Genomic DNA, 24,241 nt, shown 5'->3' on the forward strand with positions numbered 1-24,241 from the left:
AAAGAACCACCATGAAGATTCTACTAGTTGCCATCAGTCTAGCTCTGTGCTACGCAGAGGAGCCATTCCCAATAACTTTGGACTACCATGAGACCATTGGTATACCAAAAGCTAATCTCATAAGACTGGCTGAAGAGGGAATTGACTTCGACGGTACCAGGATCGTTGGTGGTACACCTGCTCGGCTAGGAGAACACCCTCATTTGGTAAGATTACATTGAGCCATTTTATTTTAATTTTTCCCATAAAGCGTGTAAAAAATTGTATCAAATTCCTGTCTGGCTTTCGTCATTTACTCTTATTATGTAAAAAAGGATTCAGTACTAAATACAATACTTGTGATTGCATGAATCTACATTTGTCATGAATACGACAAAAAGTCTAATATTGAAACTTACGATCTTCTACATTTTACTTTGGGAGATATTTCATTCTCTCTCTTCAGTCGGTAGCTCATGTCTGAGCGTAGTTGTCAGCCAGAAGTATTAAGCAGACTATCTGTTCACCGGCTTCTGTCCAGCACCTCTCTCATTACAAACTTTACAATAGAAAACGTCAAAGCGTCAAAAGTGAAAATACCAGTCAAATAGAATAGCTTCCTGTCGTTTAGAACTCGGCTCTATTGTTTACGACATAATGAAATTCTTTATAAATTTTACTTTTAGGCCGGCCTCCTAATAACGCTGATAGATGGCCGTCAATCTGTCTGTGGCTCGTCCCTCATAAGTAGCACACGACTTGTGACAGCCGCTCATTGCTGGACGGACGGCCGTGTCCAGGCATCATTCATCACGGTGATCCTGGGTTCTATTCGTTTGTTTTCCGGCGGTACTCGAATCGACACCAAAAATATCGAACCCCACTCAGGGTACAACACGCAGAACCTTAATAACGATGTTGCAATCATCAGCGTGGAGCCAGTTCAATTAAGCAGTGAGTTTGTTGAGACCCAAAATATGCTTTATTATTTCAAAAGCAAAATACATACATTACAATTTCATTGAGAAAGGTAATCCTCGCGACGGGAGTTATAATGATATTCGATGTAACTCATCAAATACTGAACTGAGGTTCCAGAAAGAGCTTTAGTACGTAAATAGTGTGCGTTTCAACGCTGATTTACTTATTAATTTAGAAAAAGAAAGGAGTTTTGTGGTAATTTCATATGAATGTAATAAATATCACCAGTAAAAATGGTGTCATTGTGTACCATCTCCGTAACAGAAAAATATATCTTATTACAGACTCAATAAGCCCGATAAAGTTGGCAACTGGATCCAACTTATATGTGGGAGTCTTTGCCACCGCCGCTGGCTTCGGAAAGACTAGTGATTGTAAGTTCTGATAAGCTAGAAAACAAATCTTTGAGTTTAAGTGAAAATTAATTTGTGTGTTGTTATTTTACTTCTATTTATTCAGTGTTGTTTGTTGTTTCTTTTCTTGTTTTATTTTTGTATGTTGTGTATATATAAATGTTTCTGTGTATTTTTTAACTACAACAGAAATAAGGATTATATAACAGTATATCATATACATTCCGATGAAAGTAATATTATTAAACTTTAATATGTGATTACGGAAAAAATTTTTCAAGATTTTTCTATACATTGTCTCTGTTTTGGTGAAATCTATAGCCAGTTTATCATAAAGATCTTATTTCTGTTGTACTAAAACATTTTGGTGAAGTGTGTTATATCTATTGCTTCCAAAATTACGAGAGATTTTAGATTTCATATATAATATTACTACATATGAATCAGCATTTATTTAACAACGGTTTCAAGTTTAGGGTAGATTTTATAAGTTAAGTCACCTTTAATGAGACATTTGAAAGCGCTGTAATCCTTAAATACAGTTGCTTGTCGGGCCCATATTACTTCTTCGATATATCGCTGGTTACTCGATTACGAGGAAATTTCATAGATCTGGTAAGCACTGCGCCTGATTCGTAAGTACTGTCATTTTCACACAACTATATCATTTTGTACGTGTCTGATTTTATACAATTCAACATGTGGGATGTTTCAGAATCTTTTTTATAAATTTAAGGATCATTATATACCTTTACATATGGATATATTATATCTTTACATAAATATCTAAAATCTTTAACAATCCAACAGGGAGTTCCGTGAGTCAAACACAGAACCAAGTGAGTCTCCAAGTCATAACGAACCAGGCCTGCGCCTCCACATATGGGAGCAGTGTTGTCGTGTCGTCAACAATTTGTATTAGTGGATCCGGTGGTAGAAGTACCTGCGGTGGTGATTCTGGTGGACCACTAATCATTGGTAGCGGAGATGACCGAGAACTTGTAAGCATTTGTATTATTGTTATGTCGTATTCGTAGTGTTAAATTTTCAATCAATTTGAGATTTTAAACTTGCCTTGTATATACAAAAATACAGTCGTACTTCTTAAATACAAATAAATATCTCATTCTCCAAAAATAGAGCACAAAATTCTATTAAAATTTCTAGAAAGTACGATTATTTTTCTCTTTCAATCTTAAATAGTGTCTTATAAAATGTACTTATAATAATGTACTTTAAAACATCGAATTTGTATTTTCTTCTGTTTATTCTTTTTGTACTATATTGAAAAATTGCCGTAATAAAGCTAATGCTTTATTACGGCAATACGACAATCTTAATCTTAATTTGTAAACACTATAGGATATTATTATAATCTTTGTGTCCACTATACATACAGCCAAGACCGTTTACGATGACACGATGACGTTTAGAACAATATACCGGTTATATTGACGAAAATAAAAGTTACCAGCGTGTAAAAGTACTTAATAACAACGTTATTGGCTGTTACGACTATCGGTTTTTAAGACCAAATATGAGTATTCCGATGTCGTTATATTATATAATGATTTTGACTGTATAACTATATGTCCTTTTTGACGTGACAACGTCCAATAAATCGATGAACGCCGGCTGTATACATGAAAAAGCATGGCTTTTTGTCCCGTTACGCTCATTGTACCCTTGCGCCGTATCTTTCTTCCACTTGATATCACATTGATCGCATTGACTTATACTATACCATACATTTATTAATAAAAATTATTCAATTGTATTCATAAAAGTATGCAATCATTGCATAAATGTTTTGTAATGATGTCACGTTAAACTATTGTCCGTAAACCCACTTTACAGACAACAATTATTGTATTTAGCCATTTTTTTTTAAATTTCAGATCGGTATCGTATCATTCGGTTCATCACGAGGATGTCAATGGGGATTCCCGGCTGGATTTGCTCGGGTCACCTCCTTCGCATCATGGATTCAAGCACGCATGTAAAATGGACTGGTTTATCAAACAATATACTTTAAACAAAACTAAATTTATTTATTTACATACAGTATATGCTAATGAAATCTTATTAAGGTGCAAAATTATTTTTCAATTTACTGAAATTACCCAAATTCAGAACCACAGTTCACGATGCCCTCAATCTTATTCAACATTCTAGCATTGGGGGATTGCTGGGGTATACTAAACTTCCATAAAATATAAAGTGAAGACTGAAAGAACTTCTCTTGAACCAGTTCTATAAGTAATTGAAAGTCCTCTTCAATGATCCAAAACGTGATAAATTGAAAATCAAATTGTATCTTTAGTATATAAGTTCTCATGTGACTATCTGTTATGAGAATGTCTTTAAACCCAAAATTAAGACTTATTTTTAAATCATAATTATCAACTTCATACTCGTTTAGTAAATTTTTAGTGCGTCGTGCTGACGTGTAAGACTGGTAGGGATAAAAAAAGTATAACCGGATAACCGGGTAACAAAGGCTTTGGCTTGTATTTTAATTACCTAATAATAATTGTACCTTTCTTTTAACGTATTATAAAAAGCTTGACCTAATAATAATAATAATTTATTTGCAGTATTATGGTAGAAAAATGTTATGGTGGTATAATATATAGCTCGCATATTGTGCCACACACAATGGCGAGCAAATTTGTCTTAAATGGTAGAAAAGTAGTTACAATTACATGAGCAACTTAAATTATTTTATCACTACATTTTTTAATGCAATATAGTTTACAAAAAAGAATGCGACTTTACATGAACTACAATCTAGCCTATACAATAATTATTACTAATTAGTAATAGTACGTTGACTTAATTTTCTAAAAAACTAATGAATTGTTTAAACAAAGGTAATGTTCATTAACAACCTTAGTGTTCTGTAATGTTTTGACACTATGTTAATGTGTCCGAGATACCACACTTGCACTTATATTCACTACAATAGGTTTATTAACTCAAAGGTTTAGTTCTCTTTAGGCGTCTTATTCCTGTCGTGCAAAAGTTGGATTGCCTCAACATTCACTTGGCTATGTAGCCTGTTTCAGTGAGCTAAGGCAAGCCGGTTCGCCGTATGTAGGACTGATCCACATTAAGATATTTGTGGAAACTTTCATTTTTATTGTACTATGATGCATTGTCTAGAAGAACCTTGTTATTATCACTACATAATGACATTATTAAATAAATTATATATAAATTAACGAACAGTTTTAATAAGTTAAAAAAGGTTAACAATGAAGCCCACAACCATAGGTTATGCTTTTTGCTAAAATTATATCCTTGAAATCCCATCTCTTAACTCCTTCTTTCTTGGCGAATCCTTTAAGGTCTCTGCAGTTAGGCCATGGAATTCACTTTCCGTCCCTATTCGCTTAGGGAGCGTTCAAGTAATGGTCACGCAATTTTTGGAGATTCTTGACCTCCCATGAAACGCTCCGTAACGTCTTCTGTATTCAAAAGTAAAACGTTTCGTGAGCACCCCCAGTGACTCTTTATACCCAAAACTTACCATTATGTGGTGTAAAGTACTGGAAAGTCGTAAATAATATCAATAACGCGTAATTCAATCCTCGCCCAGCATCCTATCGTTTTACAAGAGGACCCCCCCGCCCCTAAAATTCGTTATGTAATATTAACTTGAACGCTCCCTTAGCTCCTTCTCTATCTTCCTTTAAATTTCTTCTGTACAAACATTACCTGTCCACATCGTATCCCTAACTTTCTTACTAACTGATGTGAGACTGATCTTAAATTGTCGTGACACATGTGCACTTTTTACGTTTTGTTTTTCATCTATCCTTTTATTTAGTTTAGTTTGTTTTTTTGTTCCGGTTTAGTTTTGTCTTAATAACTATGTGTGATATGTATTTTTGCACTTCTTGCCTACCTTATCAAATTTAATAAAAAAAAAACTATTCTCAAAGTGGTTGGAAGAGATCGCTCGAAAGCGATAAGGCCGCCAGTTGCCCTCCAATTTTATATTATGTGCAACGAAGCGTAAATAAATAAAGTTAATTAAATATAAGAAAGAACCATAGAAGTCTTTTTTTTATAAAATAGGGGGCAAACGGGCAGGAGGCTCACCTGATGTTAAGTGATACCGCCACCCATGGACACTCTCAATGCCAGAGGGCTCGCGAGTGCGTTGCCGGCCTTTTAAGAATTTGTACGCTCTTTTCTTGAAGGACCCTAAGTCGAATTGGTTCGGAAATACTTCAGTGGGCAGCTGGTTCCACATAGCGGTGGTGCGCGGCAAAAATTGCCTTGAAAAACGCTCAGTCGTGGAACGGCGGACGTCGAGGTGATACGGGTGGAATTTTGTATTCTGCCTCGACGTCCGATGATGAAACTCAGCTGCAGGTATTAATCCGAACAACTCCTCTGAACACTCTCCATGGTAAATGCGGTAGAAGATGCAGAGTGACCCCACATCTCTACGCAACGCCAAAGGATCGAGCCGCTCGGAGAGGGATTGGTCATCGACGATTCGAACCACTCTTCGTTGGATACGGTACGGATATGGAGCTGGTACTGGGGAGCCCCCGCCCAGAGGTGAGAACAGTATTCCATGTGGGGCCGTATTTGCGCTTTATAGAGTTGCAAGCGGTGGCCCGGAGTGAAGTACCGTCTCGCCTTGCTGAGCACACCAAGCTTTTTGGAGGCTAATTTAGCCTTTCCCTCCAAATGACCGCGAAACTGAACGTCGTTCGATAGGTCAATGCCAAGTATTCCGATGCTGGCTGTGGCTTCAAGAAGAGTGTTTTCGAAAAGAGGAGTAGCGACAAAGGGTACTTTTTTCGCGGAAAACGCGCAAACTTGTGTCTTCTTGAGGTTAAATTGGACTAGGTTTAGTCTACCCCAGTCCGAGACTCCACGTAGTAGAGTTTCGACTTCAGACACAAGTTTGTTCCGGTACTCATCGACAACTGCCCGAGAAATACCTGCCCGGCCAGTGTAAAGAGCATCCCCAGTGCTGTCGTCCGCATAGCAATGAATGTTGCTAAGTTGCAACATGTCATTGATATGCAGAAGAAACAGGGTCGGGGATAGAACACAGCCTTGTGGGACCCCAGCATTCACGGGTTTAAGGTCGGAACATGCTCCATCGACGACGACCTTGATGCTCCGATCGGCCAGAAACCTGGAGATCCAGTCGCATAATTTCTCGGGAAGCCCGTAGGCTGGAAGCTTCGAGAGCAGTGCTTTGTGCCACACCCGATCGAAGGCTAAGGCTATTCGCTATGTCCAAACTAACCGCTAGCGCCTCCCCCTTGGACTCAATTGCCTCTGCCCATCTATGTGTAAGGTATACTAGAAGGTCACCAGCCGAACGACCACGACGAAAGCCGTACTGATAATCGCTAATCAGCTGGTGGCCCTCTAGATACCTCAAGAGCTGGCCATTAATTATGGATTCCATTATTTTGGAGAACAAGGAGGTTATAGCTATTGGACGACAGTTGGACGAATCGGATGTATCGAAGCGGTCTTCCAGCACTTCGGGACAGTGCCGAGCGAGTACAGGTACCGGAATAGGCGCGTCAGGACCGGAGCCAACTAAGGAGCACAAGTACGCAGCACAATTGGAGGGATACCATCCGGCCCGCTCGACTTATGAATGTCCAAGGAAGATAGTGCCTTGCGAACAGCACGTTGCCGGAATGTGATTTCCGGCATTGAATAATCACACCGCGAAATCGTCGGTGGTGATCCCCCTCGGTCATCCAAAGTCGAGTTGGACGCGAAGAGACAGCCCAAGAGGTTGGCCTTCTCCTTCGCAGTGTGGGCGAGCGAGTCATCCTCCCTGTGCAGGGGTGGAATGGATGGCTGACAAAAATTCCCTTGTACAGCTTTGGCGAGAGACCAGAAGGCTCGAGTCCCCGAAGGGAGTTGGGCCAATCTCTCGCCAAATCTGGCGATGTGCTCTGACTTTGCTTTAGCGATTTCCCGTTTGAAGGACCTGGAGGCTGAGTTATATGCTTTTTTATATTCGCTGGTATTGGCATCACGAGATATCTACGCTTCCGCCCATGCATTAAAGCATTCTCGCTTTCGACGCGATGCTGCCTTGCAAGAACGCTTAAACCAGGGCTGTGACTTGCCACCGATCGGCGCCGCAGAAAATGGAATAAAGAGTTCCATGCCCTGCAGAACCACTTCGGCGACAGAGGCAGCGACGGAATCTGGAGCTTCCGACGAAAAGCACATAGGCCCCCAAGGGTAGGACGCAAAGAAAGACCGCATCCCATCCCAATCTGCTGACCGATAGTGCCAAATACGGCGACAACCCGAAAAACGGGGCCGAGGAGGGCGCGTAGTAGGCACAGTACTCCGGACCACACAATGATCCGATGAACCCAATGGCGGGTCAACAGAGACTTGAGAGGTCTCCGGATGTGAGGTAAGCAGAAGGTCCAACAAAGAGGGTTTATGACCATCCACATCTGGTATTCGCGTAATCGCAGGGACCATTTGTGACAGGTCGTAAGCTAAAGCAAAGTCGTGAAAGGATCTTCCCGCGTGATCGGTGGTTTCCGAGCCGAACCAATCGGCATGGTGAGCGTTAAAATCGCCAAGTATCACGATTTCAGAGGTAGGAACCCCTTCGAGCAGGGAATCTGTAGCCATTTAGATGTGCTCAATGAGTCGGTCAGTTTCGGTATTTCCGCTATGGGAACTATACAGGCATGCGTAGAATCGCGGATGGTCATCGCAGTCTATGCGCAGCCAGGTCCCTTCCTTCAAGCGACCCGAGGCGACGAGAACAGATATCCTCTCCGACGTACACGCAAACTCCCGCCCGCGGCACAAATGAATGTTCCAATTTGTACCCCGGGTAGGAGAGGTAGGATGTATCAGCCGGGGAGGATATCTGAGTCTCAGTAAGGAAGAATAAGGCCGGCTTCGCAGTTTCGAAGTTCTTCCGTTTGCCCCGAGATCGAAACCTAAAGTTAAAGTTTTTGCCTACCCCAGAATACGAAGGGCAGCCTGTGCATCCACCACCGAATACTGATTGTTCCGATGATGGACGCTCAGAGGGGGATTCTCCACAGCGGAAACGTGTGGTACCCCCCTGGGGTAATCTCTGTTTAAACTGCATCTTCATATACGGGGGGGGGGGGGGAATTGATGGGCTCCCGTTTGGCTGAAGCCCGAAAGCAACAGCATGGCACTCCCACTAGGAAGGGGGTTGACTGACTGCACTGGTGAAATACCCTCTGTCACAGGTTATTTCACCAGTGGGCGATGGGGTCGTCACGTCCCGACGCCGAAAAAGTCTGGAGTTCATCCTCTCGCTTCGACAAATCTAAGCCTGACTATGATTTGTTTTGGATGTTTTTGGGTTAAATTCTTTCTCTATTTTTTTCTACAAAATTCTTATAATTTCTGCGTTCTTTGGCATGTTCTGAGCTTCTCTGCTCGCGTGCTAAAATAAATATTTCGTCATAGAAAACATTTAACTCACCGGAAGGCAAAGAAGCATCGCGGGGCCAGGCACCAGCTCCAGCAGCACTGAGTATGGAAAGTAAGGCTGACCATTCAGCGCCACTGTGAATGTTCTGTGCTGACGTTTTCACTATTTCGTATACGCCACACGATATCTGAAATACGGTATAAAGTCAAAGTCAAAAATCATTTATTCATATAGGTAACACAATGTACACTTATGAACGTCAAAAAAAGAAATATACATTAAATGCTTCTAATTTTACATTTACTACCAGTTCTCAAATCAAGGGCGTAGAACGGAAGATAAGAACTGGCAATAAACTCTACGTCACTCCTTTTAATCGCCAAGTTTTTTTGTATTACACACATTTGTAATTAATTTTGCCACGTTAAACATTTTATATTGTGGTCGTCTATTACCAATGTATCAGTGTGCCGAATATTGGCAAGTTTTTATAAATTAAATAAATAAATAATGAGAGAATGTTTTAACCTGCTCTGTTTTTAACACATTACATACCTAGAAGAATACAAATCGTAAAGGAAAAGATCGTGAGGAAACCGGCTTGCCTTTGATCCAAGAACTCGACGGCGTACGTCAGGTACAGGTTGCTGATCACATACATATCTCTTAGATTGACTAATGATCATGAAACAGATACAGAAATCTGAAGCATAGACCTAAAAAGGTTGTAGCGCCATTGATTAACCTTTTTCTATAAAAAGCTGAATTTCTTCATAGATTAAGAGTAAAGGCGTGTTCTTGGACACTTTATCTTTATTTAGAAATAAATTAATAGTTGTTAGTAATGAAACAATTAACAATTTTTGTTTTATTTCAACACAAACTCACAATGGAAACATTTTTATCAATTAAATTGATTGGGAAGGATTGAATCGGTTTAGAATGGCAGATCTATGTGTGTGAACTGCTAAAGAAAAACGTCTATCAAATACATAAACTCCGTGTAATAAAAACATCAAGATATTGGGACCGGAGAGCTTAAAACTTACCACATCAGCCTGCTGGTAGAATAGTTTATATGGCAAACGGAACAGCAGTTGCAGGTGTAGCAGAACGGTGGGCGCGCACAACTCGCATCGCATCAATCTCGCAGCTGTTCGCAGAAGTGCTGTCAATACGCGGGTCAGGGCGTAGTTACCGCGACTGGCCGCCCAGAATACTACTCGTTCTAAATGTGGACCGGACTCCTCCCATACGGCCAGCAGGCGGTCGCTAGAATTTTTTTATTATTATGGAACATAAGATACAAGCATCACTTATACCACGTCATTAAATTTAAATAAGTAGACATTCCAACTCATCGGCAAAGAAGACAGAGGATGTAGGTCGAGAGAAAAAGCCGGCGTAACTCTCGGTACTCTTTTAAAATAGCAAATCATCAACAGCACTTATTTTAAAACAAATATCGCAATTTAATTAGAAGTAGCCTGTCTAACTCTAGTCCCAGGCCCTTTTTGTAGGCTTTTGATGTGACAACGTCTTATAATTCGATGGAGCCGGCTGCACGCACGAAACATGACGCATGCGGCGTTACCTCACTCTGAGGCGTTCCATTTGAGGCTTGAAGTGCAAGCGAGAGCGCGGAACGAGCAACAGAGAGGCACAATCGACCTCCGCGTTCGTCAGCGTTCGACATGTCTCTCTCCTACTTGAGTGAGAGATGAAAGAAAATTTACATAATTGTATTTATGCGTAATCAATGTAAGTTGATCAATTCAATTGTGATTTCCATTTACCTCCTCTATATCCATACAAAATATATATCAAACAAATAAAATTAAAATTTTCTTTTGAAAAAGCAACTCGGTATTTTCTTATGACATTGTCACGTTCAACTATCGTCTGTAAACCGACTTTATAGACAACCAATTTTTTACACAGCTTTTCTTTAATACATTTCTCAAATTTATTAAAAGGCAGAGATAAAAGAGCCTCTGGGATTATATTAAAGAAGAGTATCCCATTTCCCAAAAAGGAATTACTAACTTTAGATAGTCTACTAGTACAGGGAAATTGCAGCCTGCGTTTGTTATTAACATTGTGCATGTGTTCTATTCTAGTAAACTTATCACTATTATTGTAAAACGACAAAAAAAAATTCGTTCTTGTCAAAACAGTATATTTGTAATAAACCCGTGCCGCAGTAGCCACTTAAAGGTATAGACTGTAAATTGAGAAAAAAATTATATAATTCGGTTTCGGTTTAGAAACAGATAATTTTAACTTAAGAGAAGTTTTTCGTGCTGACAACACCTGATGTCATTCTAACGCATGACCCGCTTTTACATTCGGATGCTTGAACTTGCGAAATATCACCTTCAATTTTTTGTAAAAAATATTAATTATAAATCATAAAAAAATTTATTAACGACTTTACAAAATGTCTCAGTATTCCATACATATTTCTAAGTATAATAATAATAATAAAAGCCTTTATTGCTGTAATGACTAATACTACGTAAAAAATGTGAAATACTAAAAATAAAAAATAAATACTAATAATTAATCGGCGAGCCGGTAGATTTTTGTTATACAGCTTGTCCTTGGACATAGGCCTCCTCTAAGGGCTTCCACTGTCCTCTGATTCTAGCTTTACGCATCCACATTGGGCCACCTAGTCTTCGCACGTCATATTTCTATATTAACAATCAAATAGACTGTTCCCAACATATAAACTTACCGATTCTGGATAAGCGTCTGGCCCAGCAGCTCGAAGAAGAATATCGTTATATCTTCCAATTGCGGATTCAGCTGTAAACTGTCGAAATCCGCTGGAGTTCCCACCGTTATCATTGCGTGAATTAACTCCTAAAACAATATAGAAATTATGTACACAACAGAATCTTTGTTTTGTTGGGAATAATAAATGTATAACACCGGTATAAGAAGAACTAACGTTTAAGGTACTAGCTGGGCCCAGTTTAAATCCTAGTGCTCATAGAATTATTTTATGTGCGAGGTTAACCAAAATAAATAGTGTAACTCAACGATTCGGTGCCTATTGTATGTTTACAACCTTTAAAATATAAGTACAAAATGTAATTGTTTTTGCGTCAAATAAAGTGATTTTTAGGACCCAGATTTTTTTTCTCCCATATAACATTTACAACAATAAATAAGATTACAGTTGAGAAGGTATTGGGAGACTGGTTTCCAAACTAGGTAAGAACCTGCGATATGGATGTAATTAGAAGTATTAAGCTGAGAGTCCTCTCACCATACTGTATTAAAATTATAGGTGTATATTATATAATATATGCCAAACTTTGTACGGTTCCTGGGTGACCCAGGATACCCATTATGCTTGAAATAATAGAGGATATCACTTTGTATTTAACACCGACGACGAGTGCCTGCGTTTGGTAATACTCTTAAGCCGTAACTCTAACGATTTATACTCTGATTTTTCATTCCGTAGAATTCTGACATTTCATAAGTGTTGCTACTAAAAAAGTTCTCCACCGACAAAGAGACAAAATTTGACAAAATTTAGGACAGTAAAATGCTACGTATTTTTTTATGTTTTACCTACAAAAACGTAAACCTTAATATTGACTTAGGGAGCGTTCAAGTATTACGTCGCGCAATGTTTGGAGAATCTTGACCCCCCCCCCCCCCATGAAACACGCCGTAACGTTTCGTGATCAACCCCAGTGACTCTTTATTCCTAAAACTTATCATTATGTAGTGTAAAGTAATGGAAAGTCTGAGATGTTCACTCGTATTAAAATTGAAAAATGTGCCCGGCCAAAAAGGTTTGCAATCTCTGACATATCAGAATTCTACGGAATAAAAAATCAGAGTATAGGTCAACGTCACGCTTATTGCACTAATAAAGCCTGAGAGAGCATAATGCCTTACAAAAGGCCATTTTTAAATTTCTCTGAAGTTTTGAATTCAGAGAAATAAAATATAATAAAAGTAGCGTAAATAAAATAGGTAGAATGGTTTAGATTATGTAAATTCTTTTGTTTAACTTCACATATAATTGCACAATAAATACCTGTAAACTCTCGACAGGCAAAAACTTCGTCTCCGATACTAGAAGGCCCGGGAAGTTGCAGGACCCCACACATTCCATTGCTGCATCTATCAAGGCTTTCTCGTGGGGTGTTGGTGCACGAATACCTATAAATAATTTGTTAATTAATTAATATAGCGAGAGAGCGGAGAGTTTCTTGACAGTTCTCGCTCGCTCTACGCTCGTGACTTGCGAACATTAAATTTAGAATCAATTTAACATTTTTTTTGTTGTGTAAGTGTACTTGGTTACCAACCAAATAGAGTTATTTTGAGTTTGAAAGATAAACCGACATTTAAAAGCCCTAATAGGCGTTAAATTAACTATGATTATAGTAACACTTAGTATAGTCTATAAGTCAAATGTAAATTGTCATGACATGTCATAAAAAATTTAGTTTTTTTTATCAATTTGAATTTTTAGTAATTTCTTTACAAAACTTACCAGATTCCCCGAGCGCTATGTACGAGTAGATACTAGAGAGTAGACCGCTTTCTGATCCACGTGCCGCTTCCCGAACTAAAGATACTGTTCCAGTAGACGACAGGTAGTCCTCTGCTTCTACTAAACACTGGGGAAAACAAAATTCAATTGTTATTTCTATAAGTTTCTGTGGTAAAATATTTTCTTATAGTACTGTAGGTGATTAGTACGTGTCGTAATGAAAGAGTGATGTGTCCTGACAAGGACAGTTGTAAACGTTATCGTCATGAAACAATAATTTGTTCTGAAAAGAACAGTTAATTGCGTTATCGTTAGACCACGATATCGAACTGTTCTGAGAAGAACACGTTCGTACCCTTCGACGGTTGCGCGCAGAAAAGGACAACTATTGGATATCAATCCCGCGTCGTAGTTTGCACGGGGTGCCGCGTGGGAGTTGCCTCCTTTCGCGGGGTTTCATTTTTTCGCACCTCACTAAGATGAGGTGGTGTCGGGGTTGGGCGGGGCCCAGGTTGAGCCGGTTGCTTTTATATTAGGTCCTTACATATGAAATTGGCGTTTTGTCGTACTGGCTACTTTGACCTCAAATACCTCCTCTTTGGTTAGGAATTTCAAATTCAAATTTGTACAGCTATTTACTCATGTAATTGTGCTTCGATGACCGTCATTCATTTGTTTTTTTCTGTTTGCGTCACTCATTTTACAAAATGGAAAACTTAAAGTATTGCATTATTTACGAGTACGAGTTCCGCCGTGGCACTAGTGCTGCGGAAACGACTCGAAGGGTGAATGATGTGTATGGCGGTCATGTTGCAAAAGAAAACACAGTTCGTTTTTGGTTCCAACGTTTTCGTTCTGGAAATTTCGACCTGCAGAACAAGCCCCGTGGACGGCCTGAGACCCAAGTTGATAATGAAGTATTGAAGGCTATTGTGGAAGCGGATCCATCGCAAACCACGTCCGAGTTAGCTGCAAGCTGCGGGTTAGTGATAAAACTGTTTTAATTAACTTGAAGTAAATTGGGAAGATTAAAAAGCTTGAAAGGTGGGTACCTCACGAATTGACTGAAGCAAACCGGCAAATGCGCGTCGACTGCTGCGTTACATTACTGAACCGGCACAATAATGAAGGTATTTTAAACCGAATCATTACCTGTGATGAAAAATGGATTCTTTACGATAATCGGAAGCGCTCAGCGCAATGGTTGGATCCTGGCCAGTCAGCCAAATCCTGCCCCAAGCGAAAATTAACCCCAAAAAAGTTACTTGTAAGCGTTTGGTGGACTAGTGCCGGTATTGTTCATTGCAGTTTTCTCAAATCTGGCCAGACTATTACGGCAGATGTCTATTGTCAGCAATTGCAAACCATGATGGAAAAGCTAGCTGCTAAACAACCTAGGCTGGTCAATCGCTCCACGCCACTGCTACTTCACGACAACGCTAGACCACACACTACACAACAGACGGCTACCAAATTAGAAGAGCTTCAATTGGAATGTCTAAGACATCCTCCGTACTCCCCGGAGGAGGAGCAAGGTCCAACAGATTACCATTTTTTTCGAAATTTGGACAACTTCTTGCAAGGGATAGATAGATAGAAAACAATGGTTCATACTTTGATTAATTAAATATATTATATTTAAAAATATTCGACTTTTTGTTCCTCCCATACAAAACGCCAATTTTATATATAAGGACCTAATATTTTTTTTTTAAACAACCGGTAGGGTGTGATGGGCGCTGGTTTGGGTGTTGGTCGCCTGCGGTACCGCGCTGAAGATTTCCCGCGGGAAACGGCGCTTGTGGTCGGGTGGACGGGTGTGGTGTGGAGCAATGTCGGCTAGGTGCGTCACTCGGGAGTGGTCCGCTCTGTCGAACATGCCCCTGGACAGGCGTTGTATGCGTGTGTGCAAATCCTCTATGCGAAGGTCTCTGGCGATGGTAGTGTTACGCACGCACCACGGGGCGTTGACAATTCGTTGATTCCACATTCCATCTTGATTCCACATCCATTCTCCTCATTCCATCTTCACCTCTTCTCAACGAATTATTAGGAAGTTTTATTTTAACCAAGGACAACTTTTTGCCGCGCCTCGATTTTATCGTCTACGCACCCTTCGCATCTTGGTACCACATGTTACCACTAGTGGCCAGTGTAGGATAATTTTTGTATATAAATCTACAGTTTTTAAAAATTAAAAACATTCCACATTCCATCTTCACCTCTTCTCAACGAATTATTAGGAAGTTTTATTTTAACCAAATAAGGACCAATCAACCTAAACAATACTACCTAAAGTACCAATACTTAAAGTAGCAATAATGTTTACATCAGTTTTTTATACGTATACTAACTAGTACGTACTACATCGTGCAGATTTTGCCCTTCATCTCTTTCTTTACAATTGAGTTAACGCTGTGTAGAAAAGAGACAGATGTAGATACTGAAAACATTACTTTGGTTAATGAAATTGCGTGAGAAACATTAGGGACCTAACAAGTCCTAAAACAACGCGTCAGGAACGGAAGCTGATCACCTACTTGGCTATAAAGTATGAATAAGAAAAAAAAGCCGGTTATTTGTGGACAAGACCGTTACATTTACCTTAGGCAATAAACGTCCTATATACAACGTATTGGTGATCTCCAATAGATGTCGCCAACTCGTGCGCACGCACTCAGCGTGTTGGGCCCAAACTGCGCACGCGCGACGTAACGCCATCTGCGCTTTACTTGACTGGCCGAGAGATACCCCTGTTAAGATTTATTTAAAATAAAATGGTTTTTGTAACAATTTATTAAAAAACCTGGTTAAATGAGATTTCTATCTAGAATCTTTACGATGTACCTCTGCAATTGGCACTCTGTAACTCAATCCTCTGTATAAGAGGGAGAACAATGCGGCTATGACATATTACGAAGTGTACAAACGTGTGTTGGATTTCTTTCGCATGTGCTTTGCTTGTCAGTACGACACTTTCGATCTTAAAGTAAAGCGTACAAAATATTTGTTTATTACAGAAATACCTACATACATTATCAAAATGAACAAACGTAAATATTAACACATCTGCAAAATGTCTATAATTTTAACCTGTCCAATTGGAAAACTGGATAAGTGAAACCCTCTTCAAATGGTACAAAATTCTTGATGAGGTTTCACTGTATTCTACAGGTACATATCGCACCTTGATTTCGAAACCGTTATGAAACAAAAAGACTAAATTTTACGATTTTTGCATCATTATTTATCCCTTTATAAAAATTTTGAGATATTTTTGAGCTTATTTGTTAAGTAGTCGGCTTGTTGTAAGATGTGCAGTTATATAATTTAATATTTTCTATGATTAAATTTTTATAGGAACTTTCATTTTTATAGTAACACTTTTGAAACCATTTTTCAATTCACCATCATTTTTCAATTATGTTAAAGTTTATTCTAGGTATTATAAGGACTATTATAATTTATTTTAAAATAATTTTATGCACAAGTCAATTACACAAAAAATCTAAATATTAAATTCAACTAAAAATATTCCTCTAGCATTAATTACGTATAAAAAATAAACTGTGAATAAACTAAAAAAACATACTTTATCAAATATATATAACTGTAACGATTTCGCTAATAATTATGTTTTAAATTTCAGTTTGGTAACGTTTAAATTTAGCGCCATCTGCCAAAATACTGGAAATTAAATAAACATATCTAATTATTTCTGTAGATTTTGATGATTTAAACAAAACATTGCAACAAACATGATTTAAACAACTATATTTAATAAAAAAATTCGTTTAGTAACGGTTTCGAAATAAATGTTAATACCACTAAATGACCTCTTTAAACTTACCAACAGCAATATATGAAGCGTGCTGAGGAGCCAAGAGTCCCGTGAACTTGCAGAGAGTCAGCAGCAAGGTATCCAGCGTCAAAGTCTCTGCCGGCAGTCTTGCGACCAACGCCGCACATCTCTCTAAGCCGTTCAGAGATATCAGAGCACTACAATCGCGAGCATTTGACTCTATCTCTTCCACTGTTGGTGGTGTTGAGCGTTCGAACGCTGCTGATAAGGCTGTTACCTAAAATTTTACGTTAAGCTTTTTTATATATGTGATTAATATTTTTTACTTTATATATTTTACTAATATCAACGTATCATTGGCTCGAACGTATAATTGGGTGAGGGAAAACATTGTGAGGAAACTGGTTCGCCTTACACCCAAAAAAGTAGACGGCGTGTATCAGGCAGAGAAGGCTGATCATCAAATTGCCTATTGGATAGACAAATTATGACGAAACATACATCCATCTGAGGGCTAGACTTAAAAGGTTGTAGCGCCATTGTTTTTTTTTTAATATCCATGGAATAAGAAACGACTTACGTATAATTAATAATGGACATGACATCCTTCATCTATTTGAAACAAAAAAATATAAATTGACAATAGGATACTTTTTCTGTAATTTATCAATCATAAAAATGTTTTATTCTGTTAAGTAAAAATTTAAATAAAAAAGATTAAATTTATCATTTCAAAAACCCGCCAAAACGCTTCTTTAGACAAGATGGCGTCCGTCGGACGTACTATGATTATAAGCACGTAAACAAACGTCATTTTTTTTTACATTCTTATCATTTTTAAATAAAACAAATAAAAATATTGAATCGAATCTTTTTAGATCATAAACAGTCGCCGACGAAATGAAACTTCAACACAGTATTAGGATACGTCATCGTCGAATCGACTAGTCTGTGGCTGTACATATTTCATTTGAACATTGACACTGACGGTTCGCGTAGTATTACGCGTGTCGTGTATGTGTGAATAGGTGTAAGTAGTGTTTATGATATTGTTTTATCACAATAAATCAGATTTGACTATTGCTGGCGTAATATAACAAAAAATATCTTACAGCAGGCGGACACGCAATAGGTAGCAACCTCGCATGATGTGGATGAAAAGGTGGAAGCAGGCGAAATATTGCAGCGGGAGTCTTTCCTCTTCTTTGAAGAACTCTCCATAAATACGCGTCACGGACTGGACCCACTCGTTCCGCTGGCATTACCATCTCTTCATTTCTGAAAACCAATATATTTAAAGTCGTGCGTTCAAACGCCGGCTATATTACTTTCTATGTGCGCCAGGTTTTTCTTGGTTTCATGTGTATCACCCATATCTCTGTATCGTGTCGATCTTTGAGTTTCCTCACGTGCTCCATTATGATTGCACGTACAGAATAAGAAAACATAAGGAGATTTAAAATATTTAGCAGTCAGAAAAACTTTATTAGCGCGTTTCAGCGTCATGGATACTAATAGTTTTGTGTCATATTTATTTATTTATAAAAGCTTGCCAACGCTCGGCACACTTATACATTTTTAAAGGCAAATACCATACACGAAGAGAAACTTTTTTTAAAATAGAAAATCGAATTCAAAGTATCTATAATCTATGGATATCCAGACCAATATCGTTTATTAGAATGCTCAAGGGTAGCCGAAGATTGTCTGGATTTAGATATCCACCAACTCAGGAAAGCCATATAACTCACTTGATAGAGTGGAACACCTCTTTCAACATGTCAGTAGGAAAATCTCCTGAACCATTACACCCACGAAGATTTCTGACAAAGTCCTCTTGAGTCATTGGAACGTTGAGTTTCTTCGCGTTGTGATTGTGTTGGTCCATGTTGAGCATAATAACTGCGTACGCGAGTCGGAAAGCCGCGTCCGTGTTCGCGAACGGACATCCGTTCGTTGTCTGTAAACACATTTATTTTCTTAAATTAACAGGCGAAAATTTATTGAGAGTTACGTAGAATCTAAAATACGATCAATGAAAAAAGATTCCGACATTACCTTGATTGTATGTTAATAATTAAATTTGGTTTAGCTACACCATTTAATATCATATTGTAATTTAAAATAAATCCAAAAGCGTTGCAAACGAAAGTTTCCATTATACGTTAGGTATGTACGTATGTTACGTACTTAGGAATAATTTGTTTAATAAAATTAAAATACAAACTCTTATTACAATGTAAGAGATACACTAGCCTAACTCATCAAATCTACCCAGATTTCGATGAATTTGAGGGTACTCGGGAATTTAAGAAAAATTAAAAATTTAAAGAATAAATAATTATAAATTAAAAGTAAACAATTTTTTAACCGGATTAAAGCTATTTGTATTATTATAAACTTATCTTATCTTTTAGTCGATACCAACATCGGGGAAATAAATACAAATAACACAACTTTCTCTACAGCTGTGATACTTTAGACATTCGGAAAATGTCGGAAAATTTAAAATTTCAAATTATGTAAATAATTATAAGTTTATGATAATACAAATATCTTTAATCCGGTTAAGAAATTGTTTTCTTTCAATGTGTAAAAGCTATGTTAACCAAAGACAATACAATTATAAATTAAATATTTTTTCTACTAACGACATGCTTGTCGTTAGTAGAAAATTGGTGCTCCAATAAAACAACTTACATGCCATCGTTCAGCGAATTTCTCCATAACGAGGAAAATGAGCGGAGCTTCTCCCGGCAGCCTAAACGTCTCGAGGTACAACCGCAAAGCTTGCTCAATTCGCAGCTGAGAATAATCAAAACTGTCCGCAAACGCTGTCAATACGCTCGGTCCGTCGTCATCTTCTCCACGGGACGAACGCTTGCATATATATTCACCTAAAAAAAAAAAAAATCTTTTAAGAATATTAAGAGAAGATTTCTGTGTGTGATAGCCAAGATGTGATCATCCTTCTGTGGCTGACACACGCCGTCGACTGGGCCAGGTAAGTTGTTGTCTGTCACATTGACACAATATAATAAACTATATGTATTTATATAACCGGTTCTCTGGCTACGGCTAAGACAAGAATTAGGACACAGTACCAATAATTCACTTCTTGATACAACTAGGTTAATTTTTAAATAGTTTTTTTGTTGATTATCACTATTTTTTTGTATGTACGTCAATTTGTTTGTACTAATGTTGTTAAAATAAATAGAATAAAATAACATGCCACGTAATATAGCCATCTAAATTTGGTGTATAAGGGTGAAAAAAGTACGTAAACAAAGAAAACACAACAACAGCTTCTTCCGCTTAACAGACACTGTTAGGGAACTCCCTACTTAACTAAGTACTTAACTAACTTAACTAAGTTAGACATACATTATCACATGTACATATATTATCACATTTTTTAAATATTTGAGAAATTTTTCACAGGCATTTTTAAATCGTTTTATCTCACCAATCATTTTCTTGTCTAAATCAGGATTTTCTCTTAGGAATGTGGCAACGTCTTTTGGATCAAGTGGTGTTGCCAGCACGCCGTGTTCTTGCAAGTATTCTATCCCGCGTTCTGGTTTCTGATTGAAAAGCTCTGTGCCTTGGGTAACCCACTGAAAAAATATGGTGTAATATATAATATACTAGTGTACTAATAACCAATTGTCTTAATATACTGCTGAGAGGCTTGGACGGTAGCCGTAGCTAGAGAAGAGCAGAAGTTAGGCGGAGGAACTAGGACAAATTACAGTATAAATATGTGGGGTCGGCCTAGGTACTGCTTTATCGACAGAGTGGAGGAAGACTTGCTGAAGTTGCAGGCCAGCCATTGACGGGAGGTGGTATAGCACAGGGAGCGCTGGAAGTTTCTCGTTTCGGATGTCAAGACACTTTTAGGATCGCAGAGCCAGCACAGTGAGCCATTTACCTAGGTATATAGATACGATCTCAATTCTCCATAACCGATTTTAATGAAATTTGACAGTTTCCTGTCTGAATATACCGGATTTGACAGTACCGATGATTGTCTTTAACCACGCAAAATTACATACACCACAATTACATAATCAATAAACAAATACAAATCTCGCTGAAGTAGAAACTTACCTTCTTCAAATTCTTGATATTATCCAACTCGGCCTCCGTCGGCAGTTCCATCGTCGGCTTATGTCTCCCCATTCTTCCCCCGAAATACTGACTAATATCATGGGTCACGTGATCACTGACGACCGACACATCATCCAGTCCCCCCAATTCCAACGTAACATGTCCCCCACGGTCAAACTCCCCCTTCTCCTCCACAATTAGCTTCTCCTCGAAACTCCTTTCCTTTTGGCTCGTCCCCATTTCGATCGCTTCAATGATCGTCATCAGCACCTCCAATGACAACGAGTGGATGTTATACGCCGTGGAAGAGACGACGTTCTTCGATAGCAATTTCGTCATCTCCTCAAAAACATTCATACAGTAAACGTCGCAGTCGAAGTTTAAGTACATCTCCGTACAGAGGCCGGGAATTCTAAATATCTGGGACAAATTCTCCAACGTGATGTGGTGGATTTCCTTTAGCTCGTAGATGGCTTTGGTTGTGTCCGTGGATATTATGTCTATAATCTTCTTGAAGAATGCTTCCATTTGAAATTTCAAGTGAATGCGAAGAGCTTCGAAGAGGAGGAACCAGATTTGTAAATCCAGGGCGTAGATTGATATTCTTTCGGTGTCAAGAAGCTGTAACAAATACAGTATCGCATTCAAGCCGATTTTCTAAAAACTAGAAATCCAGAATGATATTATACGAACACACATTCTTGGAACTAGAAAAAGTGCTGGCAACGCATTTATCATTGCATTATTCATCAATAAGTCGTGCTACTTGTGGTGACTTTTTCGTGTAGACATAGACATAAAATTTATTACTAACAATGTATGTGATGTTTTTTTTGTTTTACCACACTTGGCGATTAAAAAGAGTGGCGGAGAGTTTATTGCCGCTTCTTCTCTTCCGTTCTATGCCCTTGATTTGAGAACTGGCAGTAATTCTAAAATTAGAAGCATTTAATGTCTTTTTTTTGACGTTCATAAGTGTACATTATATATATGAATAAATGATTTTTGACTTTTTGATATAATATAATTGAATAGATACAAACATTAAATCACCACCTACTTCCCCTTGTGAACATCATGTATATACACAATAATTTAGTTATCAGCTGCATTGCTTTGAGTAACACTATGTGTCTATTTTATTTTAGTATAGTAGTTTTTTGCCTAGGTACACGGTATTCACATATAATTATAAAATCAATAAACAAAATATCGTAAAAACTATTTTAAAAGAGTAAATATGGAGTTTCTTGCCCATTCTTCTTCTTATTAAACCTTTTAAAGGGGGATAACTAGTAATTTTTAAAATATTTTCAACTTGTAATTTTGACTTACAAAAGTGACATTCTAATAGGCCTAATTGACATAAATGATTTGACGTAGACTTATTCACTGAAATTTACATAAATTAGTTCAAACCAAATCGGGATATATCTTAATATCTGTTTAATTTTCAATCATTACAAATGTACATTTCATACTTTTTTTTCTGGATATCCTATATATCCTAGGTACCATCAGTACCGAACTGCAGCTCTTTCCAACTATATAGCCCTACGGCTTTTGTTCTCCATTAGCTTTTTGCGTCCGCTTGTATTTGTTCTATCCACCTCTTTGGGGCGTCCTACTTCCTCTTGGGGATATATATTATATATACGATCATAGATATAATACTTACACTCAACAAATTCCTACAAAGCGGATCCTTGACTAGATATAGCAATGACGGATATTGTGCTAGTCTATCGGCCGACACTTCCAACGCAGTTCCGACCAACTGCAGCCCCAGGTGTACCATCGCCGACGTGTTCTGAGTGTCCAGTGGGTTACATAGAGATATTAGGAACCTGAAATATCGCCATTACTTGGAATTAAATCTTTATTGAATATGAAATTACTAGATTAGTAATAGTATTAGTAACCAAAAGCTCATGAAAGTTCATGTAACTTGAGCTTTTTACTGCATAACATTGATTACTATTAAGTTTACTTAAAAACACATTTTTTTCTCCAATTAAAAGTTAATTTTTAGGAAGCAGTTAAAAGTAGTGTGCGTGTGACAATGTACGGTGAACCACCTAAGTATTATAATCCTATAACCAGTAGTCAAAGTCAAGTTTATATTTTACAGGTGTTATGATTTTGTTATAATAAGGAATTTGGTTAGGCATAGGAATATTCCAAGAGGGCGTGCTTTTTATAGTTTATAAATTTTTGATCAAGGATATTTAACAGGAAAGTGTCTAATAACACTACTTACAGTCTCTTAAAGGGAAGACTCTGTTCTTGTGTAATAATTCTTTCCACTTACCATTCACTTAAAAGCGTTATAACTATTCTCATAGAACAGTGGGCAAACGGGCCGTGCACCTAGCGTTAAGTGATACCGCCGCCCATGCCACTCAAAGCCAGAGGGCTCAAGAGTGCGTTGACGGCCTTTTAAGAATTGGTACGCTCTTGAAAGACCCTAAGTCCAATTGCTCGGATGTACAGTGGGCAGCTGGTTCCACATAGTGGTGGCGCGCTGCAAAAACTGCCTTAAGAAACGCTCAGTTGTAGAACTACGAACGTCCAGGTGATACGGGTGGAATTAATTTATTACGCAACTCATCTCCCGTTTTTTACATTCTACTCAATTGAAACTTACCTAAATATCTCCCTAATGCAGCTAAGTCCATACGGCTGCAGGTTAGTATCATCCTGGGCCATGAATCTTATACCCCGATGGTTGACATATTCCTCAACTTTTTCTTCTTTTGCATTGTCTTGCTTTACATCTCTTTCTGCACTTTCCGGGGCTTCGAGCGATTCGGCTGACACTTAAACATTTAAATATAACATTATACATATATATATATATGTTTGTAGTATTTATATTATATATTATTGTATATATATATATATAAAAATTAGAAGCGTAAACAATCATCGCACGCTTAAATGAGCCCTTTAGTTTTTACCACACTCATAAATTGTAATTTAACGTTCTCGCGTCCGATAATGTCCGATATGATAATAACATAAGTGTCACATCTCTAATCTGGTCTTCT

The 24,241-nt window shown here is 38.1% G+C and overlaps 2 protein-coding genes across 3 annotated transcripts in view; one reads left to right on the forward strand and one right to left on the reverse strand.

Moving 5' to 3' along the window:
- LOC123713829 (Golgi-specific brefeldin A-resistance guanine nucleotide exchange factor 1) overlaps positions 1–24,241 on the reverse strand; it is a 44,120-nt gene that overhangs the window by 14,647 nt on the left and 5,232 nt on the right. For both annotated transcript variants that reach the window (XM_045667710.1, XM_045667709.1), the window contains exons 7-20: positions 23,839–24,010; positions 22,870–23,038; positions 21,192–21,812; positions 20,548–20,698; positions 19,779–19,975; positions 18,830–19,038; positions 18,191–18,356; positions 17,127–17,355; positions 15,881–16,029; positions 13,277–13,403; positions 12,815–12,939; positions 11,492–11,619; positions 9,801–10,023; positions 8,803–8,938 (exon numbers count right to left, since the gene is read on the reverse strand). In XM_045667710.1, coding sequence (XP_045523666.1) covers positions 8,803–8,938; positions 9,801–10,023; positions 11,492–11,619; positions 12,815–12,939; positions 13,277–13,403; positions 15,881–16,029; positions 17,127–17,355; positions 18,191–18,356; positions 18,830–19,038; positions 19,779–19,975; positions 20,548–20,698; positions 21,192–21,812; positions 22,870–23,038; positions 23,839–24,010 — 2,802 coding nt within the window. The remainder of the gene's footprint in view (positions 1–8,802; positions 8,939–9,800; positions 10,024–11,491; positions 11,620–12,814; positions 12,940–13,276; positions 13,404–15,880; positions 16,030–17,126; positions 17,356–18,190; positions 18,357–18,829; positions 19,039–19,778; positions 19,976–20,547; positions 20,699–21,191; positions 21,813–22,869; positions 23,039–23,838; positions 24,011–24,241) is intronic.
- LOC123713830 (collagenase-like) lies at positions 12–3,316 on the forward strand. Its single transcript, XM_045667712.1, has 5 exons — positions 12–206; positions 666–933; positions 1,245–1,334; positions 2,124–2,314; positions 3,212–3,316. The coding sequence occupies exons 1-5, from the start codon at positions 12–14 to the stop codon at positions 3,314–3,316; spliced, it is 849 nt and encodes a 282-aa protein (XP_045523668.1).

This window comes from Pieris brassicae, chromosome 8, assembly GCF_905147105.1.
Source record: "Pieris brassicae chromosome 8, ilPieBrab1.1, whole genome shotgun sequence".
NCBI classification, from domain to species: domain Eukaryota; kingdom Metazoa; phylum Arthropoda; class Insecta; order Lepidoptera; family Pieridae; genus Pieris; species Pieris brassicae.

Bases quoted from the DNA above. Each gene is read 5' to 3' on its own strand.
- LOC123713830 (XM_045667712.1), top strand. From the start codon at position 12: ATGAAGATTCTACTAGTTGCCATCAGTCTAGCTCTGTGCTACGCAGAG. The intron at 207-665 runs GTAAGATTACAT...TTTTACTTTTAG, and splicing joins TAGGAGAACACCCTCATTTG to GCCGGCCTCCTAATAACGCT. The intron at 934-1,244 runs GTGAGTTTGTTG...ATCTTATTACAG, and splicing joins GGAGCCAGTTCAATTAAGCA to ACTCAATAAGCCCGATAAAG.